At 37.2% G+C, this 27,048-nt stretch overlaps 1 protein-coding gene across 1 annotated transcript in view; it reads left to right on the top strand.

The window, feature by feature from the left end:
* Window positions 1–26,375, top strand: part of LOC135223212 (protein Star-like) — a 31,705-nt gene extending 5,330 nt beyond the window's left edge. Inside the window, exons 3-7 of the mRNA XM_064261712.1 lie at window positions 10,293–10,495; window positions 11,375–11,566; window positions 16,364–16,465; window positions 17,224–17,382; window positions 25,339–26,375. Of these exons, the coding sequence (XP_064117782.1) occupies window positions 10,293–10,495; window positions 11,375–11,566; window positions 16,364–16,465; window positions 17,224–17,382; window positions 25,339–25,497 (815 nt within the window). The 3' untranslated portion in view covers window positions 25,498–26,375. The remainder of the gene's footprint in view (window positions 1–10,292; window positions 10,496–11,374; window positions 11,567–16,363; window positions 16,466–17,223; window positions 17,383–25,338) is intronic.
* Window positions 26,376–27,048: the final 673 nt, after the last annotated feature.

Here is a 27,048-nt window from a genome sequence, read left to right as displayed (position 1 = left end):
CCTCAAATCTGGAGCTGGATTGTAAAAACAGGTTATACAGAGTAAACGGCCCCTCTAAAACAAGCAAGAGGTTGATTTTTGAAATCACAAAATTTCAGTCCAGAAACAAATGTCTAACCTTTCTGACTCAGACAGTCAAATTAACGAAAGTGGCTCCTGCTCTAAACTTTCTGAAGGGCCATGGAAACATCACGTAAAGCGAAAGTAAAAATATCTGGTTACAAGTCCGGATTTCGAAGTGTCCAGGAAGTCGTATGTTCGTTTGTACTAAAAGGAGTGGCCAACAGGGCACAATTCATGAGCTTTTGTGAAAGTGTGGGGGATTAAAGCTGGATGAGGCTCTTGTGAAAGATGCTGAGTATAAGCTCACTTTTACCTGCTGGAGAGATAAAGAGGTAAGCTGATTGACACCTAATGACTTGGCATGTATTTTACTATTTCATTTATGTTCGTGGATTTTCTTTATTATTTCCATTTTTGTTGGTGAATGACTCTTGTTCCAATGTTATGGGAATTATCCCACATTGACTTATATTGAGCAACAAAGTGCTTTTTTGACAGATGGATCGTGGATAAAGGCCACAGTTATGGGAAATAGAGTAACTTAAATACAGACTATCAGACCTATTGAATTGAAATGGAACAATCAGTGACTGTGATGGAGAAGAGAATTTGGTTTTCATTGAATTTTATTTAAAGTGGGGGTTTAATAAATCGTTTTTAGTTTATTTTCATTTAACCAGTATTATGATGAGTTGGCAAAATAAACTCTATTTTTGTAAATCTGGGATTTGATTTCCACACCTGAGAGAGAGAGAGAGAGAGAGAGAGAGAGAGAGAGAGAGAGAGAGAGAGAGAGAGAGAGACTTCTCAACTGCCAGCTATGAGATGTCTACCGGACTTCAGATAAAGAATATCCCTGGGAGAGGTATTTACACACACATATACATATATATATATATATATATATATATATATATATATATATATATATATATATATATATATATGTGTGTGTGTGTGTGTGTGTGTGTGTGTGTATATATATCTTCTCTCCCACCATTATCCCTACATTAAGAGGTCGACTGCCTGATGCGCCTTCGCCACTGCCCTCTAGAAATCAAAGGCATCATCCTCCACCAAACCTCTTTCCCCATAGCTTCCTTCACTTTATCTCCTCATCTAATTCTCTGTCTCCTTCTTGATCTTTTTCCTCTAACAGGTTCTTCCCAAGCCCTCTTCACTACCTCCTCATCATCCATCCTCAACACATTCCCATACCATTTCAATCATGACTTTTTTTATCACCTCTGAAATCTTTACTAAGCCTGATCTTCTTCTTAGTTCATCATTTTCCAATCTCTCAAGCAGCGATATTCCCATAATCCACCTCAGCATTTTCATCTCTGTTCTCTCAAGCTTTACTCCCTCTTTTCTTCTTAGAGCCCATGTTTCCGATCCATACATTAACACTGGACTTATCACTGTGTTATAGATCTTGACTTTTAGCTTGATTGGCATTTTCTCATCACACACAACTCCAGCTATATCTCTCCACTTCCCCCATGCCACTTTTATCCTGCTGTCAACTTCAGCCTTATCTCCTCCCTCTTGGCTTAAAGTAGATCCTAAGTATCTAGAATTTTCCGCCCATTTTATAATTGACCCTCTCCTCTCTTGTACTACTATTATGTCCCTATCTTCTCTACTGCTCACGAAAACCTCTGTTTTATTCACATTCATCTTTAAGCCACCCCTCTCTAAAGGCTCCTGCCACTCTCCAGCCCTTCCCTGTAGGCACTACTCCTCAGCAGTGATCACCTAAGTGGCATACAACAACTCTTCACTCAAGACATCCATAACCAGCACAAGCAAAAATGGGCTTAATGCTGACCCCTGGTGTAACCCAACACTAACTTCAAAGTTTTCTGTTTCCCCAACTGCTGTTATTACTTACCTCTTCCTCAAACACCAAAACTTCACTGCTCTCGGGATTCTATCGTATGCTTTCTCTAGGTTTATAAATGCACTATAAAGTTTTCTTCTAGCCTCTTTTTCTGCAGCTGTCTTACTATGAAGATGGCATCTACAGTCCCTCTTCCTCTCATGAATCCATACTCCTGCTTCCTGATCTTTACAATCTTTGTTAATCTCTCATCCAGTATCCTCTCTAAAACTGTCAATCCATGCTCTCTGTTAGTTTAATTCGCCTGTAGTTACAACAAACCATGTCATCTTCCTTCAGCTTGTATATATATATATATATATATCTATATATATATATATATAATATATATAATATATATATATATATACCATTAAGGGCCCCATACACTGAATGATTGTATGAATGATTGTCTGAATGATTGTCTGAACGGTTGTCTGTACTGTTCGCAGTAAATTGTGTATGGGCTTGTCTGAATGCAAAAATGGGTGGAGTTTGGTTGCTGGTTTGTGACTTATGTCTGTCATACACAGATTGTTCAATGCATGTGTTTGTTTGTCGATACTGTGCTATTGCGCACATCTCTTCTAGAGATGTTGCCATGTCTTTCCGAGACAAAATCTTTGTTAAGATTGAAATCAGTGCAGAGATCGTTCATACTGTGTGAATAGTGTGTGTATGTGTGTGTAGATAACGACAATCGTTGAGACCATCGTTCATACAATTGTTCAGTGTATGGGGCCCTTTAGACTCTCCTCCCAGTCTTTTGGTATTCTCTTCCCATGTAGCTTTTACTAAATCCAGCATCCACTCCTCCCACTCTGTACCTAGTAATTTGATAATTTCAATTTGGAACTCTGATGGACCAGGTACTTTACCATTCTTCACTTCAATTAATGCTCTCTCCACTTCTGTATCCTGTGTCTCCATCACTGTTCCATCCATTCTCTGTGCTTCCTCCATCTCCTCTCTTTCATTTTCAGTATTTAAAACCTGTTCAAAATACTCTCTCCATATCTTCTTAATAACTTCATCTGTTGCAATACATTTCCATCTCTATCCTTGATGACACCCAATTTACCCATATCCTGTCTCTGCCTTTCTTTAAGTTTGAAATCTTATAGATATCCTTTTCTCCTTCTCATGTTCCTAGTCTTTCATTCAACTGCTCTGCCTCCCTTCCAATAGCCTCCTCTTCTCTGTACCGTTCCTCTGCACCCAGTGCATGCCTTACTCTCTAGTCCTTGAAGGCTTTTGATTTTATTTGAATTTATTCTTCCACCTCTCTATTCCACCACCACTTTTCTCCTCTCGACACTCCATATCTGCTGCTTCTTCCCCTGAGTTCCTTTGCTTCCCCCACACATGTCTGCCCAGATATTTTCCACTCTGTTACCCTGTCCAACATCTACGTTCCCCCTTTCCAGCCATCTCTCTCTCACATTCCTCCTAAATTGCTTCCTCTTTTCTTCTTTATGTTCCCAAATCTTAATTCTAGATCTCCTCTTTCTCTTTTTGGGTTTCTTCCATCTCACTTTCGAATCCATCACCACCGACCTATGTTGTTTAACACACATCTTCCAAGATCTCTTTGCAGTTTGTCACAATGTTTTTGTATATATATATATATATATATATATATATATATATATAGATATATATATAATATATTACACTATAATTTAGTCCGAGTCTTGTATAATGTTTTAATGTATATATATATATATATATATATATTATATATATATATATATATATATATATATATATAAATATACGCATTAAAATAATATGCAAGACTTGGACTAAAAAATAGTATGCTAAAAGCTGTTACAAAATATTCAGTTCAAAATGCCAGGAGAAAGGTATTACCATCCAAATGGAAAGAAATAATACGAGTCACAAGGAGAAACGTTAAAAGTGCAGGGTAAACTCATGCTAAGAAAAGAGGGGTGGGGTAGTTTGATTGTTTACCTTCGGGACTACCTGTTTTATACGAAGAGACTCGAGGAATGTCAGCTGCTGAGGAGTACGAGCCCTCGACAGGATTTTAAATTGATTATATCCAATATTTATCTTGGGGCTTTTTTTGCATGCTCTCGAATATTGGAAAGTTTCTGATTAGACAACTGGACCCCAACACGTCAATCGATGCGGACTTTAAGTAACCTCCGAGAGGCGCTGACATATTTCCCCTCACTACATCGTGGGCAAGGCAGTGATGCATCGCTTTCGATGTTATCAGAGGGTCCAATCTATCGTTATATTTAAAAATGGAACCTATGCTAAGAGGTGTAGTGGGAATGAGGTGTCCTTTTATGGCAGGACAATACTGTTTCATTAATGAATTAGATTCGGTAATGAAGTAATCATCATGAATAAAAGGAAGACTCAAATAAATGGATATTTTTTGGGACTGTTTGAGACCTAATTCTCGGCATGATTTCATTATTGTGAAACTTATCTAGCTGTTTATAAAACAGTCTGGGAGGGAAATAATTATGTCATCATGTGATACCATAGTGTCCAGGAAGAGTCATTGCTTATTATTCTCGTACTCTATTGTAAATCTTATTTTCGTTCCCTATTCCTCAACATACTGACTGTAAAATAATGGGTGCTAAGCAAGAGCGCAATTGTCCAGCAATTGCTCCTCTAGATGACACACACACACACACACACACACATATATATATATATATATATATATATATATATATATATATATATATATATATTATATATATATATATATATATATACACACACACACACACACACACACACACACACACATATATATATATATATATATATATATATAATATATATATATATATATATATATCTCAAGTATAAATGGCCCATTAAAACACTTGTTTAATGCTAAGAACTATATTTCGGTGGAGTCACTTCCACCCTAATTCAAGCAGTGAATGACAAAAGGAGTTCCATTAGCAAATATATAGTGGGAGATATACCCCAAGGTGATACCTGGGGCTTCCGCTATGTTGCCGTTGGTTCTGTTAATTGCCTTAATCCACTTCAATGTTGCCTTCAGGAAAATATTGTCTATTTGGTCAGTGTCCCAGGCTCCTTTGGAAAGGTTGATCCTATTATCTCGCTGTTTTATCAGTGAAGATTCTACCATCTGACATTTGTATTTACAGCTGCTCTTGTATAAAATTCAGGATGAGTTCCAATCCATAGTATAGTTCATGCTATTTATATGATGAAAAATTGCTGAACTATTTTGTCCATATTTTACTGATCGTTTATGTTAAGTTCATCTTTTTGAGAGTGATTTTTCAGTGAAACCATAGCATGATATATCACAATTCCAACAGGGGATCTCATAAACCCTTATGTTTTGGAAATTGGTTTCCGCTGAACATTGATTAAGGATTTCCCCAGTGTATTCTGATAGGTGAAGGTGAAAGGGTTGGAGGGGCCTAAGATTTGTGCGATCTCTCGTAAATTATCCATGTGAGGGATTTTTATTGTTTGTGTATTTTTTCCTTTTTTTTGTTTTCTGTGGCTTGTAAAAAATGTTCTTTGCTCTATGTATGGCTTTTTCTATTATGTGTTTGGGGTATTTTAACAAGAGAAGTTCATTTCTGGTTGTTTCAAGCTCTTTGTTAAGAAAAACTGGGGAGCAAATTCTCAGAGCTCTAAGAAACTAAATAAATTGCTATACCAAATTTAACTGAAATGTCATGATAGCTGTAAAAATGTATGTATGAAAGTGATAACTTTCACCGCAAAAAAATCAGTTGCAGTATGGGGAGCCCGCATAGTCCTATGTTAGCAAACTTACACATGGGGAATTTTGAAACAATAATCATAAACCCTATCAAACCTACAGATGTGATTTGTCTTAGTTATGTAGACTACATCTTAACTAACCAGGAAAAGTGAGTGGGGCGATTTTGATGTCTTTCTACAAAAATTAAATTCCTTGGTCCTGAGCGTAAAATTTAAAGTAGAATGGTAAAACAATAACCAAATCCCAATTTTAGATGTCTTAATCACACAATTTTTACAGCTATCATAACATTTCAGTTAAATTCGGCATAGCAAGTAACTTTCAAGTTGAGGTGACCAACTCAGGTCGCGTCTTTTTGTGAGCTTCTGTTGTGGGCATGGGAATCTTGGGGAGTTACATAATGAAACTGGGTTGTACTCTCTCAACGGAGCCAAACCAGAAGGGGAGAGGTGGCCCGGACTGGAATTTCCAGGAGGGAGATTCGAGGCCTCGTCTGACACCATACTAATGCAGTTTCAGGTACAGAAGTTAAGGTACGAATGTGCTCAACGGTCGGACTGGGTGGAGCCTGGCACTGCTCAGGGCATGCAAGTGGCACTGGCAGTGGCTTGGAGGCAGGTCTCTTAGGACTCTAGAGCCCCTGGTTTGTTGAAAATGAGAAGGGGACTTGAAATCTTGCCCCAGGAGGAGATCATACCCTCCAGGAATATAGCTTGCTACTGCAAGGGTACTTATCTTGGAATGGTGAGATCTTATGACTCTGAATTGGATGGTAGAGAATATCAACTTGATGTGGCTGATACCTTTGATCATGGTAAGTTTGCGTCGATTGATCTTAGCCCCTTGGGGGATTTCATCTCCCTGTATCAGGGAGATTTGTATGGGTGAGCTGTGGGCGCTGGAATGAAGGGGGCTGCCACCACAAAATATTAACTCGATTACAAGCAAATGGGGAATACAAAGGACAAGCAAAGGGACTTGCATCTTGTAGGGGGTTCTGACTGTGTCCACGTCTCTGGCAGTTCTGAGAGCGAGATTCTGGTCCAGGGCTTAAGTAGCATCAGAGGGATTATGTTGGGGCGTCTTAGTAGATGTCAATGGCCCCATGATTTTTGGGGGGGTTAAACACTTGGGCATCATCCCACTGAGCACATGTTTGTGCCTGTAGGACTGGCGCATCTTCTTTCTAATTCTCCTGTTGCCAGCTATCCTGCTCCAGTGAGGATTAGCACCTGAAAAGGAGTCTCACTTTGAACAGAGAGAAGGATTTAAGGATTACTCAGGAAGGTAGAGAGAGAGAGAGAGAGAGAGAGAGAGAGAGAGAGAGAGAGAGGAGAGAGAGATAGAGAAGAGACGAGAGAGAGAGAGAGAGAGAGAGAGAGAGAAGATTAATGGAAGGGGCGAATGGTACCCGTAGTGTTCATCAGAATGAGAAGAAACAATATTTTTCTTATTTCCTTTAAATTACAGTTACTATTGGCTGGAGAGTTTGTTTGGAAAAGGATTTATCCGTAGTCCAGGTGAATATATTATATATAAAGGCATACAGAATGGTAAGCAAAACACATCATCAAGAAAGTCATAGTTTATTAACACGAAACATTTTGCACATATGATTTGTACATCTTCAATCTGTAAATATAACATATAAATCGTTAAGATTCACCAAAACCATTTTAAAATAAAGAGAAATAAACTTTATTTAAAAAAATTTAAATACTAACTTAAAAGATGTACAGTAAAAAAGACCGAGTGCTCAATAAACAATTCAAAGGATTGAAGATACACAGAGCACATGTGCGAAACGTTTCATGTTAATAAACTATGGCCTCTTTGATGGTGTTTTTTGTGGACTATGCTGTGTATTCCTCACACACACACACACACACACACACACACACATACACACACACACACTATATATATATATATATATATATATATATATATATATATATATATGTATATATATATATATATATTAAGGCATGCAGCATGGTCCACAAAAAAACCATCATCAAAAAGGCCATAGTTTATTATCATGCAATGATTCCACATGTGCTCTGTGTATCTTCAATCCTTTGAATAGTTTATCGAGCACTTGTTTCTTTTTCACTGTACACATTTTAAGCTATTTTGATTTTTGCAAATAATATTTTTTCTCTTGACTTTATTTTAAAATAGTTTTGACAAATTTTAACGATTTTTATGCCATTTTTACTGATTGAAGATGCAAAAGTGCAAAATGTTTCATGTTAATAAACTATGGCCTTTTTGATGATGTGCTTTGTGGACCCTGCTGTATATACTATAGTATATATATATATATATATATATATATATATATATATATATATATATATATATATATATATATATAATTATCACATCACCGTGATTCATATAAATCATTTGAGCAACAAATGTCCTTTGATATCTAATTCGCTCTACCTCGGAAGTGATATATTTTCATATATGTACCGAAGGGGAATTTTTAGTTGATAATAATTTCGTCCCCTCATGGGATCGAACCATCATCCAACGGACAGGGACAAAATCAGGAATGACAGTGATGTTATCAATTCGGCTAACAGAGAGGCTATAATTTTATATCGATTCTGACCTTACAAATCACCGTCGAACTCGGTTTTTTTGTAATTAGAATCGATATGAAACCCCTTCTACCATGTTAGCCAATTTGAAAGTTTGACGCACATAGCCATATTATGAATAATTATCACATCACCGTGATTCATATAAATCATTCGAGCTACAAATGTCCTTTAATATCTAATTAGCTCTACCTCGGAATTGATATATTTTCATATATGTACCGAAGGAGAATGTTTAGTTGATATTAATTTCGTCCCGTCAAGGGATCGAACCACCGTTCAAAGGACAGGAACGAAATCAGGACCGACAGTGACGTTATCAATTCGGCTAACAGAGAGGCTATAAGTTTACATCGATTCTGACCTTACAAATCACCGACGAACTCGGTTTTTCGTAATTAGAATCGATATGAAACCCCCTCTACCATGTTAGGCAATTCGAACATTTGACGCATGTAGCCATATTATGAATAATTATCACATCACCGTGATTCATATAAATCATTCGAGCTACAAATGTCCTTTGATATCTAATTCGCTCTACCTCGGAAGTGATATATTTTCATATATGTATCGAAGGGGAATTTTTAGTTGATAATAATTTCGTCCCGTCAAGGGATCGAACCACCGTCCAACGGACAGGAACGAAATCAGGACCGACAGCGACGTTATCGATTCGGCTAACAGAGAGGATATAAGTTTATATTGATTCTGACCTGACAAAATACCCTCGAACGTGGTTTTTTCGTAATTAGAATCGATATGAAACCCCCTTTATCATGTTAGCCAATTCGAACATTTGACGCACTTAGCCATATTATGAATAATCATCACATCACTGTGATTCATATAAATCATTCGAGCTACAAATGTCCTTTAATATCTAATTTGCTCTACCTCGGAATTGATATATTTTCATATATGTACCAAAGGGGAATTTTTAGTTGATAATAATTTCGTCCTGTCAAGGGATCAAACCACCGTCCAACGGACAGGAACAAAATCATGACCGTCAGTGACATTATCAATTTGGCTAACAGAGAGGCTATAAGTTTATATCGATTCTGACCTTACAAATCACCGTCGAACTCGGTTTTTTCGTAATTATATATATATATATATATATATATATATATATATATATATATACTATATATATATATATATATATATAGTATATATATAATATATATATATATATATATATATATATATATATATATATATATATATATATATATATATATATATATATATATATATATATATATATATATATATATATATATATATATATATATATACTATATATATATACACCTATAATTCCGTCACAGGAGGAGAGACACGGAACAAAAATTCCCCAAATAACTGACGACCCGCTGAGAGACTATGTGACCAATCAGGAACTCGAGAGAGTACTATTAACCAACGTTCCAAGTATAATTGTATGTTTAGTTGTATTTTCGGCATCTTTCCCATAACTGACTGGCAGTGGTATGTCGGAATTCCAACATGGAATTATTTCGCGACAATTGAAATTCTGGGGTGAGCCCAAGAAAGGTTTTTGTAAATCACAACGATGTCACTGAACTCTGTGTTAGAATTGCCAGTCAATTAAAAGATGTTTATACTTATTTCACTTTTGGTTTCATTTCCAGCTTGTTATAAATAGTAGTCCCATATTTTCTTGAAACTAATTAAAAACTGACCGGTTTTAGATATCACCTACAAAAACCAACATTTATTGCTCTCTATTAGATTAAGATACCATATTATTAAATCCAGACAGCGTTGTTTTACCATGGGAGCTGAAAATGCAAACAAGGCATAATTAGGGAAGCAGGACAGCGTGGTGTGGAGAGACGAAAGGGAGAGAAAAGAATTAACTTTTAAAATCACTCCCCACACAAGGTTGGCTGTATGTGACTGGGGGAAGAATAACATTCATCGAAAATCTCTCCTACAGGGTGCTACATAGACTTATGGACGAGTCACCTGCTCTATGACGACCAAGAAATAATAAACTACATAAAAGAACAGGTCTTAGATCCACCACAAGAACACCCACCCAATCCTCCCAGGTCGGAGGACCTCTACAACACGACCTGGGAGGGCATCGGAGACTGGATTGTCGTTCAAACAATAATTAGGAGCATTTTCGCACTACGGGTGAGAAGAATAGTACTGGTGTTTTTATTGTGAAGTATTGTCATAATAGTCAAGTGAACACACACACATATATATATATATATATATATATATATATATATATATATATATATATATATATATATATCATATTCTTGAATACTGAATAAACAGAGATAGCAAAGTAGTTAATAGGGTAAATATATACATGCATTTACATACAGACACACAGACACACACATATATATATATGTGTGCGTATATATAAATATTTACTCTTGTGTACTCAGTTTTGCATTTAAGGTCAACGAATAGTTCGTATTCATGAAAAAGGCAAGACGCATGCCTTGAATCTAAGGCCTTATTCTTCAGAGGTTTTGCAAATAAGATCTCCTTAGTAATTTTTGTAAATAAGCTCTCTTAGTAATTTTTGTAAATAAGCTCTTTTAGTAATTTTTGTAAATAAGCACACCTTAGTAATTAGATGCTCTTTTTGTCCTATATCAAATCCCCGCACTATTTCCTTCTAACAATTCTCATAATCATGGTTTAGTTTTTTAATTTCTTATGAAATTTGTACGTCCACTGAGTCTATACTTCCCAATTATTCTTTAAATATCCTATTAAAGCCTTTAGCATGCATTCGTTTTAAAAATTACAATGTGCCAGACTGAAGAGTTGAAGAAATGTTTAAAACTATGAAACTATAACTTCTGCAGAAAAATAACCAACAAGAGTCTTGCTTGGCAAATGTTGAGACTACCACAGACCTTTATTAGGGTAATTTAATTCAATAATATTATAAGAACACAGTTTCCACCACTGAGTTTAAACTCATTCCCTGTCTTATTCATTCCGACCCAGTAGCTTCTTTTTAGATTTTTTCTTTGCAATTCGCAGAAGAATGGGTTGTTTGTTGAGGTTGGAGCTGGCGATGGGGTTTTCCTGTCTCATACAAGCTGGTTAGAGGTTGAACTGGGTTGGAAAGGACTGTTAATAGAGCCCAGAAATAAACCATACAAGGAGCTGAGACTTAGAAGAAAAGCAGCATCAGCTATGGCCTGCGCATCAGATGAATTTTTCAGTAAAAAGGTAAGACTCTCTCTCTCTCTCTCTATCTCGCTTTCTTTGTCTGTCTGTCTGTCTGTCTCTCGACAAACACACTACACGGTTAACACGGTAGAGATAGGTTGATATCGATTCTAATTACATATACCTGAGTTCGACATTGATTTGTAGGTGGAAGTCGGTTTAAGGTACGTTAATGTAGTCGTGAGTTCTTGTCTTCTGTGGTTCGGTCCCACGAGACGACGAACTTATTACCAGCTAAAAAATTCCCCTTCGCTTAACATATTGAAAATACATTATTCGTAGCTTGATGCATATATACATACATATATATATATATATGTATGTATGTATGTATATTATATATATAAGTATATACATATGTGTATATATATATAGACATATGTATATATTTTACGTTATATATGGTATTATTATTATATATATATACGTATCTATATTATATATAAATTTTATATATAATATATACATATATATATATATATATATATTATTATATATATAATCTTATATATATATTATATATATATATACATACATATTTATCTACATATATATAGATATATATATATATCGATATAAATATATACATAATACATAGTATATATATATAATATAGATATTATAATAATATATATATTATATATATATATTCATATGTGTATATATACTATAGACAATATTATATATATTGTTTAATATATGTATTAATATTATATAATGTTATATATATATATATATATATATATATATTTATATATTATTATAATATACATATAATATTATAATATTATATAATATATATATATATATATATACATAACATATTTATATACATATAATATATATATATATATATATATATAATATATATACATATACATATATATAATATATATATATATATAAATAATATATATATAATATATATACATATACATATATATATAATATTATATATATATATATATATATAAAATATAATATATATATAACAACCAAGAAAAGAGTCTTATTTTATCCATTCTGTCAGTTAATAAAAAGAAAATGAAATAGATAATGAATATAAGAAGGATGGACTAATGGTATGTGGCATCAGCAGAGTCGAGGAGAGACCTTTAGAGCATTCAATGCTATAACGTATTAACACCCTAATAAATAACAAACAATCGGGTTAACCTGCTTTGAAACATGAAATTATGAAACTTTGGGTTTGGTTAGTCCTCACCAGGTTGTGTAATATCCTGTGGTATGGGTGTAAGAGTACTACCACCACAGGTCCTGCGTGTTGTAAAACGCGAATGAAAGGATAAAAGGACAGCTGCTGTTTTGCAGTTTTGTTTTTTAGTAAAAAGCTAGGCCTACTGCCAATAGCTATGGAAACTGCTGCCTTGTAGCCTTACTTTTTAGTAAAAGGTAGGCCCACTGCCAATAACTGTGGTTGTGGTTGATAACTGCAAGGACATGCGTTCGTAAAACCTCCTTTGTATAAAAATATACCATGCCTGATGTTTTAAGGACTATGAATGCCGCTAGGGCGTCCTCTGTAAGTGACACACGTCAGAACCCCCTAATGGCGTGATAAATGGTCGAGGGGTACCGCAGGGTTCATGACTGCGGCCAAAGAAGGTAGTGAAAGAGTGGAAGAGAAGAGCAGGTATGTGGAATTTTGGTAATCTAACAGGAAGACTAAGGGAGATAGTAGATGTGATGGAGAGGAGGAGGATAGACTTCTTGTATGTGAAGGAGACTAAGTGGAAGGGGAGTGGAATTAAAGAGATAGGAAATGGGTATAAGCTCTATTACAGCATGCCACGAGGGAGAAAAAATGGAGTTGGAATTATAGTAAATAACAACCAGAAGGAAAAATTGTAGAAAGTAGAGAGAGTAAGTGATAGGTTTTAAAGATTCCAATAATAATAGGGGACAAAGTAGTAAATATATCAGCATACGCTCCTCAGATGTGGTACTAAAAGCAAGAGAAAAAATTATTTAGACAAGAATTTGAGGCTGTTATTAGAACAGTGAAAGAGGAGGAGAATCTAATAATAGATGCTGATATGAATGGGAGGGTTGGGAAGAGAAGAGATGGGTTTAAGGAGGTACACAGAGGCCATAGACTTGGAATTAGAAATGACGATGGGGATTATATATTGGAGATGGCTAAGAGTTTTGAATAAGCAATCTTGGGAGAAGCGTGTGTTAAACAACATAGGTTGGTGGTGATGGATTTGAAAATGGGAGGTAGGAAACCCAAGAAGAGGAGATCTAGAATTAAGGAGAAAAGGGGGAGCAATTTAGGAGGAATTTGAGAGAGAGATGGCTGGAGTTGGGGAATGTGAAATTTGGATAGGGTAACAGAGTGGAAAATATTTGGGCAGACATGAGAGAAATATATGTGGTGTGGGCGAAGCAGAGGAACTGCTGGGAAGAACCAGTGGCTATGGAGTGTCAAGAGGAGAAAAATGGTGGTGGAATGGAGAGGTGCAAGAATCAATTAAAAGAGAATGAAAAGCATTTAAAGACTGAAAAGTAAGGTATGCTCAGGGTGCAGAGGATCGGCACAGAGAAGAGGAAAGAGATGCAAGGAGGGTAGTTATGGCTATTGGAAGAGCGGCAGAGTAGTTAAATAAAAGACTGGGAACAAGAGAGGGAGAAAAGGATTTCTATAAGTTTTCAAACTCATGGAAAGGCAGAGACAGGATATGGGTAAATTGGGTATCATCAAGTATAGAGATGGAAATATATTGCATACAGATGAAGCCATTAAGAAGAGATGGAGAGAGTATTTGAACAACTTTCAAATATTGAAAATGAGAGAGAGATGGGGGGAAGCACAGAAGGTAGAGGAACCAGTGATGGAGATACAAATACAGAAGTGAGGAGAGCATTAAGTAACATTAAGAATGGTAAAGTACCAGGTCCATCAGAGTTCTAAATTGAAATGATGAAATTACTAGGTACAGAGGGGGAGAAATGGATGCTTGATTTATTAAAAGCTATATGGGAGGAGGAAGTAATGCCCAAGGACTGGGAAGAGAGTCTAATGGAACATATATGCAAGCAGAAGGGAGATGTCATGGATTGTGGTAACTAGAGGGGAAATAAACTAATAGAGCATGGATTGACAGTTTTAGAGAGGATACTGGATGACAGATTAAGAGAGATTGTAAAGACCAGGAAACAGCAGTATAGATTCATGAGACAGCTATAGGAAAAGAGGCTAGAGGGAAATCAGGAGCTCTATTGTGCATTTACAGATCTAGAGAAAGCATATGATGGAATCCCAAGAGAAATATGTTGGTGTTTGAGGAAGGGAAAGTCCCAGAAAAGTTGGTTAGACTAGTTGAGATACTATATCAAAGAATGAGCACAAAACTAATAACAGCATTTGGGGAAACAGAAAATTTCAAGTTAGTGTTGGATTACACAAGGGGTCAGCATGAAGTCCATTTTTCTTTGTGCTGGTCATGGAAGTGATAAGTGAAGAGATCAGGAATGAAGAGCTGTGGGAGTTGTTGCACACTGATGATCTGGTGATTGCTACTGAAAATGAGGAAGACCTACAGAGAAGGGTTGGAGAGTGGCAGAAGTCTTTAGAGAGGGGTGGCTTAAAGGTGTTTGTGAATAAAACAGAGGTTTTGGTGAGCAGTAGAGAAGATAGAGGGAGAATAGTAATACAAGAAAGAAGGTGCTCAATTTTAAAACAGGTGGAAAAGTTTAAATACTTAGAATCTATTTTAAGCCAAGAGGGAGTATGTGAGACTTAAGTTGACAGTAGGATAAAAACTGTGTGGGGGAAGTGAAGAGAGGTGGCTGCAGTAGTATGTGATAAAAAAAGTTCAATCAAGCTAAAAGTCAAGATCTGCAGCAGTGATAATACCACTGTTAATGTATGGATCAGGAACATGGGCCCTAAGAAGAAAAGAGGAAGTAAAGCTTAGAGGACAGAGATGAGAATGGTGAGGTGGATTATAGGAATATCGCTGCTTGAGAGATTGGAAAATGATAGTAAAGACTATAGAGGTGATAAGAGAGGAACGATTGAGGTGGTATGTGACGAGAATGGAAGATGGGGAGGGAGTGAAGAGGGCCTAGGAGGAACCTGTTAGAGGAAGAAAATCGAGAAGGAGAAAGAGAATTAGATGGTGAGATAAGGTGAAGGAAGATTTGGAGAGAAGAGGTTTGGTGGAGGATGATGCCTTTAATAGGAGGCAGTGGAGAAGTCGCATCAGGCAACTGACCCCTTTGTGTAGGGATAACGGTGGGAAAGAAGTCCCTAGCAGTTAGTATACGTTTGTGTTTGTTTGAAATGAATATTCATACTTAAAAGAAAAGTCAAAAGACCTACCTATCGGTTTGTTTTTAAAACCTATCTGTGTATCTAGCCATTATATATATATATATATATATAATATATATATATATATATATATATATATATATATAGATATATGTGTATATGTATATATATATGCGTTTGTGTGTGCACTATACACACACACTGAGTGTATCTTTAAGCGAAAGAACTCAAAATTACAATAAATAGATGATGATGCTATGGGTTATATGGACACCGCCTATCAAGGCAACCAAATGTGTTATCTAAAATATCCCTTGAATCAGAAATACCTCACATATACTCTAATTCCAAGAATGAAGTGATGAATTTAACAGCTACCCCGAGAGAGAGAGAGAGAGAGAGAGAGAGAGAGAGAGAGAGAGAGAGAGAGAGTATTTTAAAAAGCATGACGTTTAAAACCTAAGGCCAGGTTTATTTCAACTAGTATTTCCTTCCAGGATGTGTTTTGGACTCCTATCTTGGGTGATGACATTTCATCGAGTTTGTACAATAAAATATCTGATGGTAAATCCACGCTCCTTACCTATGTTGCGCCAGAGGTAAGTCGTTTGATTAATTCTTTTTCCAATTTTCTTCTGGAGAAAGCTGTTACATGGTTTCTTCTTGCGCAATGCAGAACTTTAACTGTTGATATCTGTGTAGTAAGAAAATGTTAAAAAGCCACAATTTCTTGGTATTTCATTTAACAACTAACAAATCTAAAGTTTATTGAAATGTATAATAGAATATTAGGATTCCATCAATCACTTGACAGGATCAGATGGATGATAAAATGACTTGTAGACGCCTTTGCCAAACTTTTGTTGTCGGGTGCGGGGAGTACTATGTATCACGTGAAATGTTTTGTTACCCATTATTCAACATCTAAATGTTGCTTGGTTTGACTTTTCAAATTAAAGCAAAACACCAGCTATTATGGATATTTTGTATACTGGGAGGTAAGGTAAATGACCAAACTGAATAATGATCGGTACTAATTTGCCTTGTTATCCGAGGTGCCAGTACTAAACATGGCGGAAGGTCTTTCGTTCGCCGTGATTAGTACTAGATCTCGTATATTGGCCTAATTTGTTGATAACACAACATAAAAATGGGTGTATATAATACTTTGATCCCCGAGGGATTAGTACTAGTGAAGAAAGCAAATGTAAATGAACACCAATTTTGTCCTGCAGAACACATGATTTCATTTTCATCACATTTGATCTTAGGTAGAAGTCCAAATCTCCACATTTATATTCCATCGAGCTTCACAAAACTGGAGTCTTCATTTGACGCTCTCTTCTCCGTTTTACAGGACCATCATCTCGGTACAACAACGAGCGTTCAGTGCTTTAGCCTGAGAGCTCTCATTTTCGCTGCTGTCGAGAACACTGATACGATCGACTTTCTGGTCATCCACACGATGGGAGGGGAGGCCAATATTCTCGAAACGGTTCGCGATTTCACTGTCTTGGTAAGAGACATTTCCCTAATACTTTTATGTCTTTATTAGCCTCCAAATAAGTCGTAAAGTATTAGCAATAACATAATTTGTTATTATCAATAACCTTCGATCGTTTTGTAAAGTACTATTATTAGTCAAATTCTTCGCCCACCCCCCTTTTTTTACAGACTTTGGTGAAACCGGTAATTAGTTATTCATGGGAATCATAATCGCTTTCCTCAAATGTTTTCTACTTTGAACTACTTTTTAGGATAAGAGGACAATTTGAAGACCAAAATTTTACCCTTTTTTCTCAGGATCCCAAGAAATATGATAAAAGTCTTTGCTTTTCAGAACATCTGTCAGGATGTAGAATAAATAAGTTCTAAGGTCAAAACATCAGCTTTTCATAAAACTTGTCTTCGTTAATTCCTCTTCTATTAGACAAACAAAGTATCTTTCATTTACAATCTTAACTTCAAAGTTTTAACGTCATATGCTGCAGCGATTGCATTTAAGTACAATTATAATGTGCAACACTAGCATCTGTAAGCCAGATTGAAATATGGTTATTATATTGTAAGGAAGGTTCTGAGTGACATATCTACAGTGTGTTGACTAGTTTATTGCTGAGTTAGAACTGATTTATTTACTGAACATTCACAGAGGTTATTGGCTGCTGAAAGCCGCAAGTCTGGCTGTGAATATTTCTTCACAGACATAAACATGATTGCAATTTCTACAGAAGATTCAGTTGCTGATTATAAGTACATGAGCAACATGATTGAAGAGCTGGAATCCCAATACATACATTGTTTATATCAGATGAAGTGTGATAACAATAGTTACAGAAGAGTAATATGTATAAAATACAAAATACATATGAGAGGAGTTGTTTCTTCATCCACATGGTTCTTCAGTGGGTTCCTTGTCACAGAATAATTGTGGGCATGACAACGGTGTATTTGCAGAGTCCATGTATGTTGGCGGGAGAAAGTGAATCTTGGTTGTAAGTGTGCGATGGTCCACACAAAAGGGGCACTACAGGACTTCCCCAGCAAGAAAGGCCTCATGGCTGTTAGTAGTCTTCTCAGGTAATGTCAATGCGCTGTTGACCGCACTTTCTCCTGCCTTGTTATTGGCGGTGAGTAATGAGCGCGACGACACATTTTTGTTGATTCGTTGTTTGTGCTTCTGCTTGGCTTTGAGGATATGATGTCGGCGCTTTCTGTGGGATCAGCTGGCCTTTGATGCATCGAGGGTGGGAGGAATGGGGTTGATTCATTTGTACTGGGCAGGCTAAAAGGATCTACAAGCTCTGGAGTCTCTGGAGTCTCACTCAGATGTCCAAGGATGACTTGGGTTGGCTGCCTGTGGCTGGCAGTGTGATGAATCGCCGTTTCCTGTCTTTGGCCCTACATATGTAAGTAATTTCTTAGCTCTCACGGTGGGTAGCAGATGAATCAGGTCATTTCCCCCCTGAAGAGCCATGCCTGTGGTTCATGGGGAGTAAATAGGAAGGAGGTAGCGAAGGTTGCTGGCGAGGTTTGCCTCCCTATAGGTGTGCGACTGTCTCTTGTCTCCAATAGTTGCCCCATGGGGTTGAGAAATTTCTTGGCTCTCGTGGTGGGCTGAAGCAGATAATTTCTGCCCCGGAGAACCATGCCTCTGGGTCGTGGGGCACGAATGGCAGCAGGTGCATGGAGGAGGCGCAAGGGTTGCTGACAGGGTTGGCCTTGTTGGTGGTGGCTGGGCTGGTCAACTCTGTGGGTCGGACATCTCTTGTTGGCCACTTGGTCACTCTAGGGTCACCAATATAAGGAAGGTACTGAGTGATATGTTGAAGGTGTGTTGACTAGTTTGTTGCCAAGTAAGAACTCATTTATGTACATTTATGTACAGAATATTCACAGAGGTTATTGGCTACTGTGAGCTGTAATGTAGTTACAAATCTCTGACAAATAGAAACAGGAATTAAGACTGGCCATCTGTGTTTCCTCACAGACATAAACATGCAAACAGAAGATTCAGTTGCATGCATTGGTGATAATGGATGAAATGTGACAAAAATGATTACAGCGAAATATGTATAAAATACGAAATATATATGAGAGGAATTGTACTTCGTCATTTACTTGGCTCATCTGCGGGTTCCTTGTCACAGGATAATTGAGGGTGCAATAGAGATGTATTTATAGGGTCTACGTGTGTTGGTGGGGGATAGTAAATCTTGGTCGCTGGTGTGTTCGTAGGGTCCAGGTGTGTTGGCGGGAGAAAATAAATCTTGGTTTGCGCCAGTCCACACACGTGGGCACTATAATATTATGAACAATATTTACCATATTCCTACATTAAAGATACTAGTTTTTGTATTTTTATTACTCTTTTTTCCAACAGATCGTAGTGATGCTGAACTCATTTATCACTTGATTCCAATAATAGACTAGGGGCAAATTCTGAGAAGGGCCCTAGAAATCACTTTAGGGAGTACGGAATGTTAGGAGCTGGCATCCATGTTAGACTTTTAAAGTGGTCCATAGTGAACATATTTCAAGTGGATGCCCATTAAATTTGGCCTTTTCAAATATTATACAGCCAAAACAAAATGGCCACCATCATCAAAAACTCTGGATAGTAATAAAATGACACAACCTTTTATTTATTTAAAATAACGCTGTATTTGAACATATAATAATACACACATCCTCAAAAGATTTTAAAAAATATCTTATATATTTCTTTCCCTATGGAGAGACAAAATATAAAAAAATGCTCTGAAATTGTAACAAAATTACATCTTGATGCATTATATTAAGCTTGTACAAATATACGGACATGCTTTAATGAAGTTCTTTTGATTTAAAGAAAAACTGTGTTGGGACAATTTTAACATTGACACTGGTCTTCCGTAGTTTAGTCCGAGTCATTTTGGCACTGCTAAAAGGATTTCAACAAGTTCCATCTGAGCAACCACAACCAGCGGTACATCTCAGCTCCTTAAGACGACAACTGCATCTGTGAGATTCGCAGTTCTTACACTGGCATTGTGTAAGCTTGAGGTAAACTGCTGGAAATGGTATCACTCATCAAATGAGGAAGTATATTTCCAGATGTACCATCCTTGTTCACCCATTTCCCACAGGGGAAGATATATATGGTTGTGAGATCAGTGAAAAGAGCCAAATTGTACACTTGATATGCAGCTTCAGAGAAGACTGGGCTGGTGGCAATTTCTCTTGTTCTTTGTAAGCTTTGAGGAACATTTTGAAACATATGTCATTGATGTTTGTGTTGTTTTCATTGTTTGAATACAGTCTGCAGATGAAGCTCTCTACATCTGTCAGTGTTCTTTCAGTAACCGTGCCGCATCCAAGCCCGTCCAGTAAGGGACAGTTCTTGAGGAATGTTTTCCATGCTATTGTTTTGCCAATGCCACAAAACTGTGTCGTAGCCAAAGAGGGCATGGAATGCTGGAAGATTGTGGCAGAGAGCTGGATCAAGGTCTACAGCGTGCATAGCAACAAAACTCCGTTGCTTCGCTGTTCCCGTGTGGAACTAAAAGCTCTCCAGATAAGTCACTGGCAAAGTGAACGAGGAGAACAAGGATGTCTGTGTTCCTGGAACAAATAATCAGAAGCTCAAACCCAAGAACTGTCACAGACTTGGTGTGTAACAGTGCTCTGGTATCAGCTTCATCGTGGTTAGATTTGAGGGAGTCTCTGTCCGTTCCCTGGGATGACTCAACAGCCGTTCGGTCATGGAATCCGCCAGATGTCATGACTTCACGATTCGGTTGAGTCGACCTTGCTTGACGAATGAGCTCTATGCTTAAAAAGTGTTCCAGGTCTTGCTTGTTCTCTGGGAGGTCAATAAATTGCCTCCAGTTGACAGGGTATGGCACATCCCTGTTGTCCACTTTGCGATGTATTGGCCGGGTTTTCCTGGTCCGTAAAATATGAGTGGTGTCCTTGATGGTATTTGCTTCTTACCTATCAAACACAACATCAACTCTGGAGCAAGTGTCACTGAAGTGACAGAAGACGGAGGCGATGAACCGGTCTGTGAGTTGTCCAAAATTGTAGGCATTTGCAGGTTTGGCGATTGCTTGAACAAGTGCCTGACCATCGATGACTACACTAGTTTTCAGATTTGCTATCAGCGGTTGTTTCTCTACAGTTGTTGTTCTTGTTTGAAGGATATCTCTGAGAGCTGCTTTGTTTGTGGATTGCATTGCTCTGGATGTGTCTGCAAGTGATAGGGGAACTGGCGAAAGTTTGTGGCTGAGGATTTCCTTCAGGTCCACCTCGCGTCCAGCTTCTTTTGCAACAAGCAAGCGTTGATAGAGGTTACGGTCTGCTTTGACATATTTTTGTTTCAGAGCCGATTTTTTGTTCTGGACCTGATACATGCTTTTCAGCATCAGGCTTTTTGACTGTCTGACCTTGTCTTGGAATCCCACTTTTTTCATGATGAGACGTAAGCCCACAAATTCTTTCAATTTGTCTTGCAGATTGTGCAGAGTTTGTGTTTGTCTTGTGTTGTAACTTGGTTGAACCGGGTCCACGCTGGCACATTGTCATTATTGGAGCCATGTATGTGAGAGAGAACCCAGGCCATATCACGGACAGAAGCTTCATTAGACACCTGATCATCTGGGGTAAACATCATCTCATTCAAGGTGGCTATGAATTTAGGATCTTCTCGAGAACATTGGTGAGTGACTTTCTCCAAACGATGAAGTTCGGGAGGGACATTCAAGGACCTTGACTTTCCAAGAGGAATTACTTTCTGTTGCTGATGTTGAGGGAACCCTCTGTGGTAAACTACCATCTGCATCGCATGAAACGTCCCCATACCATCTAACATTTCTTCGATAATGTCGATGTCATCAGTAGCGTATTGGCAAAACTTGTTGGAAGATATATTTGAAGGGACAGGAGTGTTGTTGCAATCTGCAAAGTGTTGCAGATTTTGAACTCCAAGAGTTGTGTCCAGTCTACGTATCTGGTCATAGCAGGGACAGTGTCCTGCATGATGGATGAGTTCAATCAGCGACTTTGAACATGTAGCCTGTTTAATTACTAGGTCAAGTCAACGTGTTTTGGTGTGAGCTTTTTGTGCATCGGCACTGCGTAGACCAGGTCTTGATTTATGCTCAAAGCAGTTTGCTTCACCAATATATCGTCAGCCTGTCTGTCCACTTCCCCAGACAGCAAAATACTGAGGAATAGAAACTAGCCTTCTGATACAACCTTTTCGGCACTCTCCTTACAAACTGACGTGCAATTATTTAGGCCTGGACGAGAAATGATATCACCTCTAATGCATCTCAGATGACAGTGTGGAAAACAACAATTGTGGTTGATGTGGATCGAGTTGAGGTACGAAGTTGATCTGTCCTGGAAGAAGTCGGTGTATTTTTTCTTCAAGGCGGGATTTGTTGTCCCAGCATGGTCCAGCAGAAATTTCTGGATGTTTGAGTTGTGTTTTTACTCGATTTGGATGCTTTTCTATTGAACTGTACATAACACTAAAGATGATACCTGGCATCAGCAGCTAAGAGATCACTTACTCCTGCCAAGTGACACTGCAACACAGGGTCTGTTTGAGCTCCTTGGATAATTTTGTCAGAAACATCAAAGGTAGCAACCAAATATATTTGTTTACTACCTTTCTCTCCGCAGAAGATCCACAAATCAGTGTCCATAATGGACAGTTTAGTGCGTAGGGATGGTCTCGGTGGTGAACTTTTCTCAGGTGCCCTGCTTCAGGTGGCAAGGGTACTTTCATACTTTTTCCTGAGTCAAGTTATTTTGAACAAACTTGTAAACGTCGAATGGCAGTCTTTGTGATTCGCGACTTCAGTCTGTTTTGTGATTTCCTTAAAGTCAATGTTTTGAATTCTTTCGACAGTGTACAAGTTCTCAGAGTATATCTGTACTTCTTGCGCTCTGCAACGGCTTCACGGACTTGTTGAATTCCAGCGTCTCCGAGGTTTCTCTTTGGTTCTTTCAGGTCTCTCTTTTGTCAGATGATGCAGAGAGTCCAGTCAGTACTTGTGTCAGAACTCCGCTTCTGGCTCTGGCATTTTACCTGGAATTCCATGTTGAAGCTCAACTCAGGTCACCACATCCTGCAAACATTCTGAAATTGCATATAATAAATTATTTTACCATGTGATTAAAACATAGTTTCACCAGATCATTATGGTGTGGCATGATATATCTTTGCATCAATATATTTAGGATAATTCATAGGTATCAATGAGACACAAATGTACCATTTCAGAATCATATGTTTGGTGCATATGGCCCCCCTTTTTTAATAGTCAAATCTGACTATTGTATATAAATATGTACATAACTTTATCAAATATGTATAGTTTGGCATTATATTTGCAGGACATCTCACTGGTATCACTGGAGTAAATTATAACAAACTGCAGAAACATACCCACTTTGAAAGTCAAGATAAGTCGGGTGATTTGAAAATTAACCGAGTTCAGCTTTGAGTTTTTTTGTACCTTTTTGTGACCGATCTGTATGTAACTTAATCAATTCGTAATGGAATGGCTTAATACTTCTTGGACACTTTACTGGTATTGCTGTGATGATATATGTCAAATTTCAGAACCACAGCTTCGGTACAATTGAAGTTATCAGACATTTTGTAAGTTATACATTTTCTATTTGTCCGGCCATTTTGGTTTTGGCATAAGAAATTAAAAAGTCCCAAATCAATGGGCATTCACACGAAACATATTCAATAACGGCCTTATTAACTAGCGGACATGGATGCCTGCTCCTAATATTCTGTACCTCTGAAGTGAAATCTGAAAAATTTTCCACCAGTCTATAAGACTAATTGTGAGGTGCATTTCTAAGTCACAAATCTATTCTTACTTCCCAAAGTCATTATTTTGACATCAGGTAACTTTACTGTGATAAGACCTGCAGGTATACCTTAATGACTTGTTTTTTGCACTATCGCGGCTTTTAAAGGACTAAAAGCTTTTAATATTGATCTAATAAAAAAATGGCGCATTTATGATCCCACACTACAACAGGATGCAACAGTGTACGACGAAGCGGCAACATAATGAATATCTTTGAGGGTGCCAAAATATTCCTTTGATGGCTTCAGCTTTTCAAGGAGTGATCTTGAGATAGGATTTTAGATTTAAATAGATTGTGTCATTATTACTAGAAGAAAAATGGCGAGTGAAATGCGAATAGTGAATAATGTAAATATCATGCTTTATAGGCACATTATGAACCAGGAAAATATTACCAAAGATTCAAGTTTCTACCCAAACATGACATTCAAGGTTACTGCTGAATTTGGTAAACACTATTTTCAATATTTGTGGGAAACACTGATCAGATTTCCAGGCAAGAGAAAAAGAGATCCACGAAAACAAGAGCACAGAAAAATGCTGATGGGTAGAGGTGACAGAAACGAACTAATATTAAAGAAGCACATGAATATTCAGTGAACACAGTTCAGGGCGATGCACGAAACCCAGTCTTTCCAATCACATTTTTTAAAATATTTTGATTACCACATGCAAAGGGAAATGTTTAACTAAGTTCTCAAGTATTGTACAATATGATGACCAACCAAAGCTATATGAATGATGTAAATGGTGTTCCCTAAAATTTCAATGTAAGTTAACATCAGTACCATAACAAGTAACAAAAACTATAATGGTGTTGGTGGTAACTTTTGCCAGTTCTTTTTAAGAACTACTTAAAACACCTGGTTGAATCTAATTTAAGATAACAAAATACAACGAAAATATATACGAAAGATAAATAGAGGGAAATTCTGAATAATAAAGAGTGATAAATAGATAAAACGAATTAAGCAACAATAAGAACATTAAGGTAATCAATGACTAGGTCAATAAAGAAAAACTTTCTACTTCAGTAACATTAATTTATCGATTAATCATTATTTTGAATGACAACTAGTGTTTCTTTCTAGGTTCTACTCATAAGATACCACACAAGAATCGACCTAGACGACATCGACGGATACGCGAAGACCATGGACATGAAACTCTACGAAGGACTAAAGGCCATTCCTAACAGGTACATCATTTTCGTTAGTAATAAAGTCCGGTTCGTCGCTGAAACCCCATAAAGCAACAAGAAGACCAAAATGAACACTAACCGGAGATATCGAAAAGACGTGATATGAATAGGCCAGAGAGAGAGAGAGAGAGAGAGAGAGAGAGAGAGAGAGAGAGAGAATGTTGAGAATTACATCAATGTCATCTACCCAGGGATCGCTGAAGCTTTATCAAGTTGTCTCGATATATGAAATCAATATGACACTAATGGTGAGAATTAACATTATAGAATTTGAATATCTAGTACTATAAGAGAGAGAGAGAGAGAGAGAGAGAGAGAGAGAGAGAGAGAGAGAGAGAGTTGACGGCTTAATCCCTAGACAGTTATAATTAACTGATGGCCTACCAATCAATTCAGTTGAGGCCGAGGCCTTGCATTAAGTCGGGGGCCTCGAAAATCCGATACAGGCGCCGAAGTATTGCCCTTTGTAGATGTTCCAACAGGCAGCGCTGCAATGTTACTTTGGATTGTTGTTCCTTGTTCGGATGACGCTGGTTAACAGGATATATTATTTCGGATCTTTCTTAGATAGTTCGGAAGTCGTTTATCCAGGACTAATATTTCTCTGGGGTCATTATCTCTATGATATTGGCAGACTTATGTTCATATTTTTTATGGTAAAAACCATCGGGCTTCAACTGGATATGCGGCAAAGGTTGAAACCCTTTTGGGGGTCACTGTCTAGAAAGATCCTTATTTCTTTCTCTTATGTGTGTGGATGATAAGTATGGCTCCAAAACCACGTTACTCAGTAATAGTTTGAGTCATCTATTGAATTTTCATTGAATATTTAGTGATGCCTATACATACAGCTTCTTGGGATAATGTGACATTCTAGATTTCAGTAATGGATTTCTGAATATCAATAGCTACGATGTTAATGCAATAATAAAGTCTGATATCAAAAGTTTTACTTTTTATTGTCCTTAATGCGCTGTATCTCACACCATTAGTTATTGTCTCGTTCCTAGTAATCCCAGCTACTGTTGTAGACTGAATGGACGTCTTCCAAAATATTTTGACACATTAAGTGAGAAAATGTCTAACAATCTACAATTCATGTTTCAGTTCTGAAAACAGAAATTAAGCGAAAACCCCCATTTTTTGTCTCATAATATCAGTCCTCTGTCACACTGCATATATCACTATTACTTTTAACATACAATCCGAGCCAATGTGCTTTTTCATCCTCGAAATCTATTCATCTATCTCTCTGTCTACTGCCGAAAAAAACAAGTAATAGCCAAAAAGAAAAAGAAAAAAGAAAAAAGGGCGATGAAGAGCGGAACTTAACTGCAAAGTGGTAGACCTGCTCTTGAACGAAGGAAGATGATAAAAGTCCGGGAAAACAGAACCAGGACGAGAAATACAATATTTTCGAGTAGAAGTAAAGTAGCTTTCGAGTATTATGAAGCCCACACCCTTTAAGGGTAATGAGGGAATAAGTTGCCTGACGTGTATTACAATGCTGTCCCCTGAGAGAGGAATGGATTTGCATCTCGATCTCAATTGCTCTGTGACTGAAATAGTAATTATTTATATAGAAACAGAGAGAGAGGCT

The sequence above is a fragment of the Macrobrachium nipponense genome, chromosome 8, assembly GCF_015104395.2.
Source record: "Macrobrachium nipponense isolate FS-2020 chromosome 8, ASM1510439v2, whole genome shotgun sequence".
Lineage (NCBI taxonomy): Eukaryota > Metazoa > Arthropoda > Malacostraca > Decapoda > Palaemonidae > Macrobrachium > Macrobrachium nipponense.
This window is presented reverse-complemented; position numbering and strand designations above follow the sequence as displayed.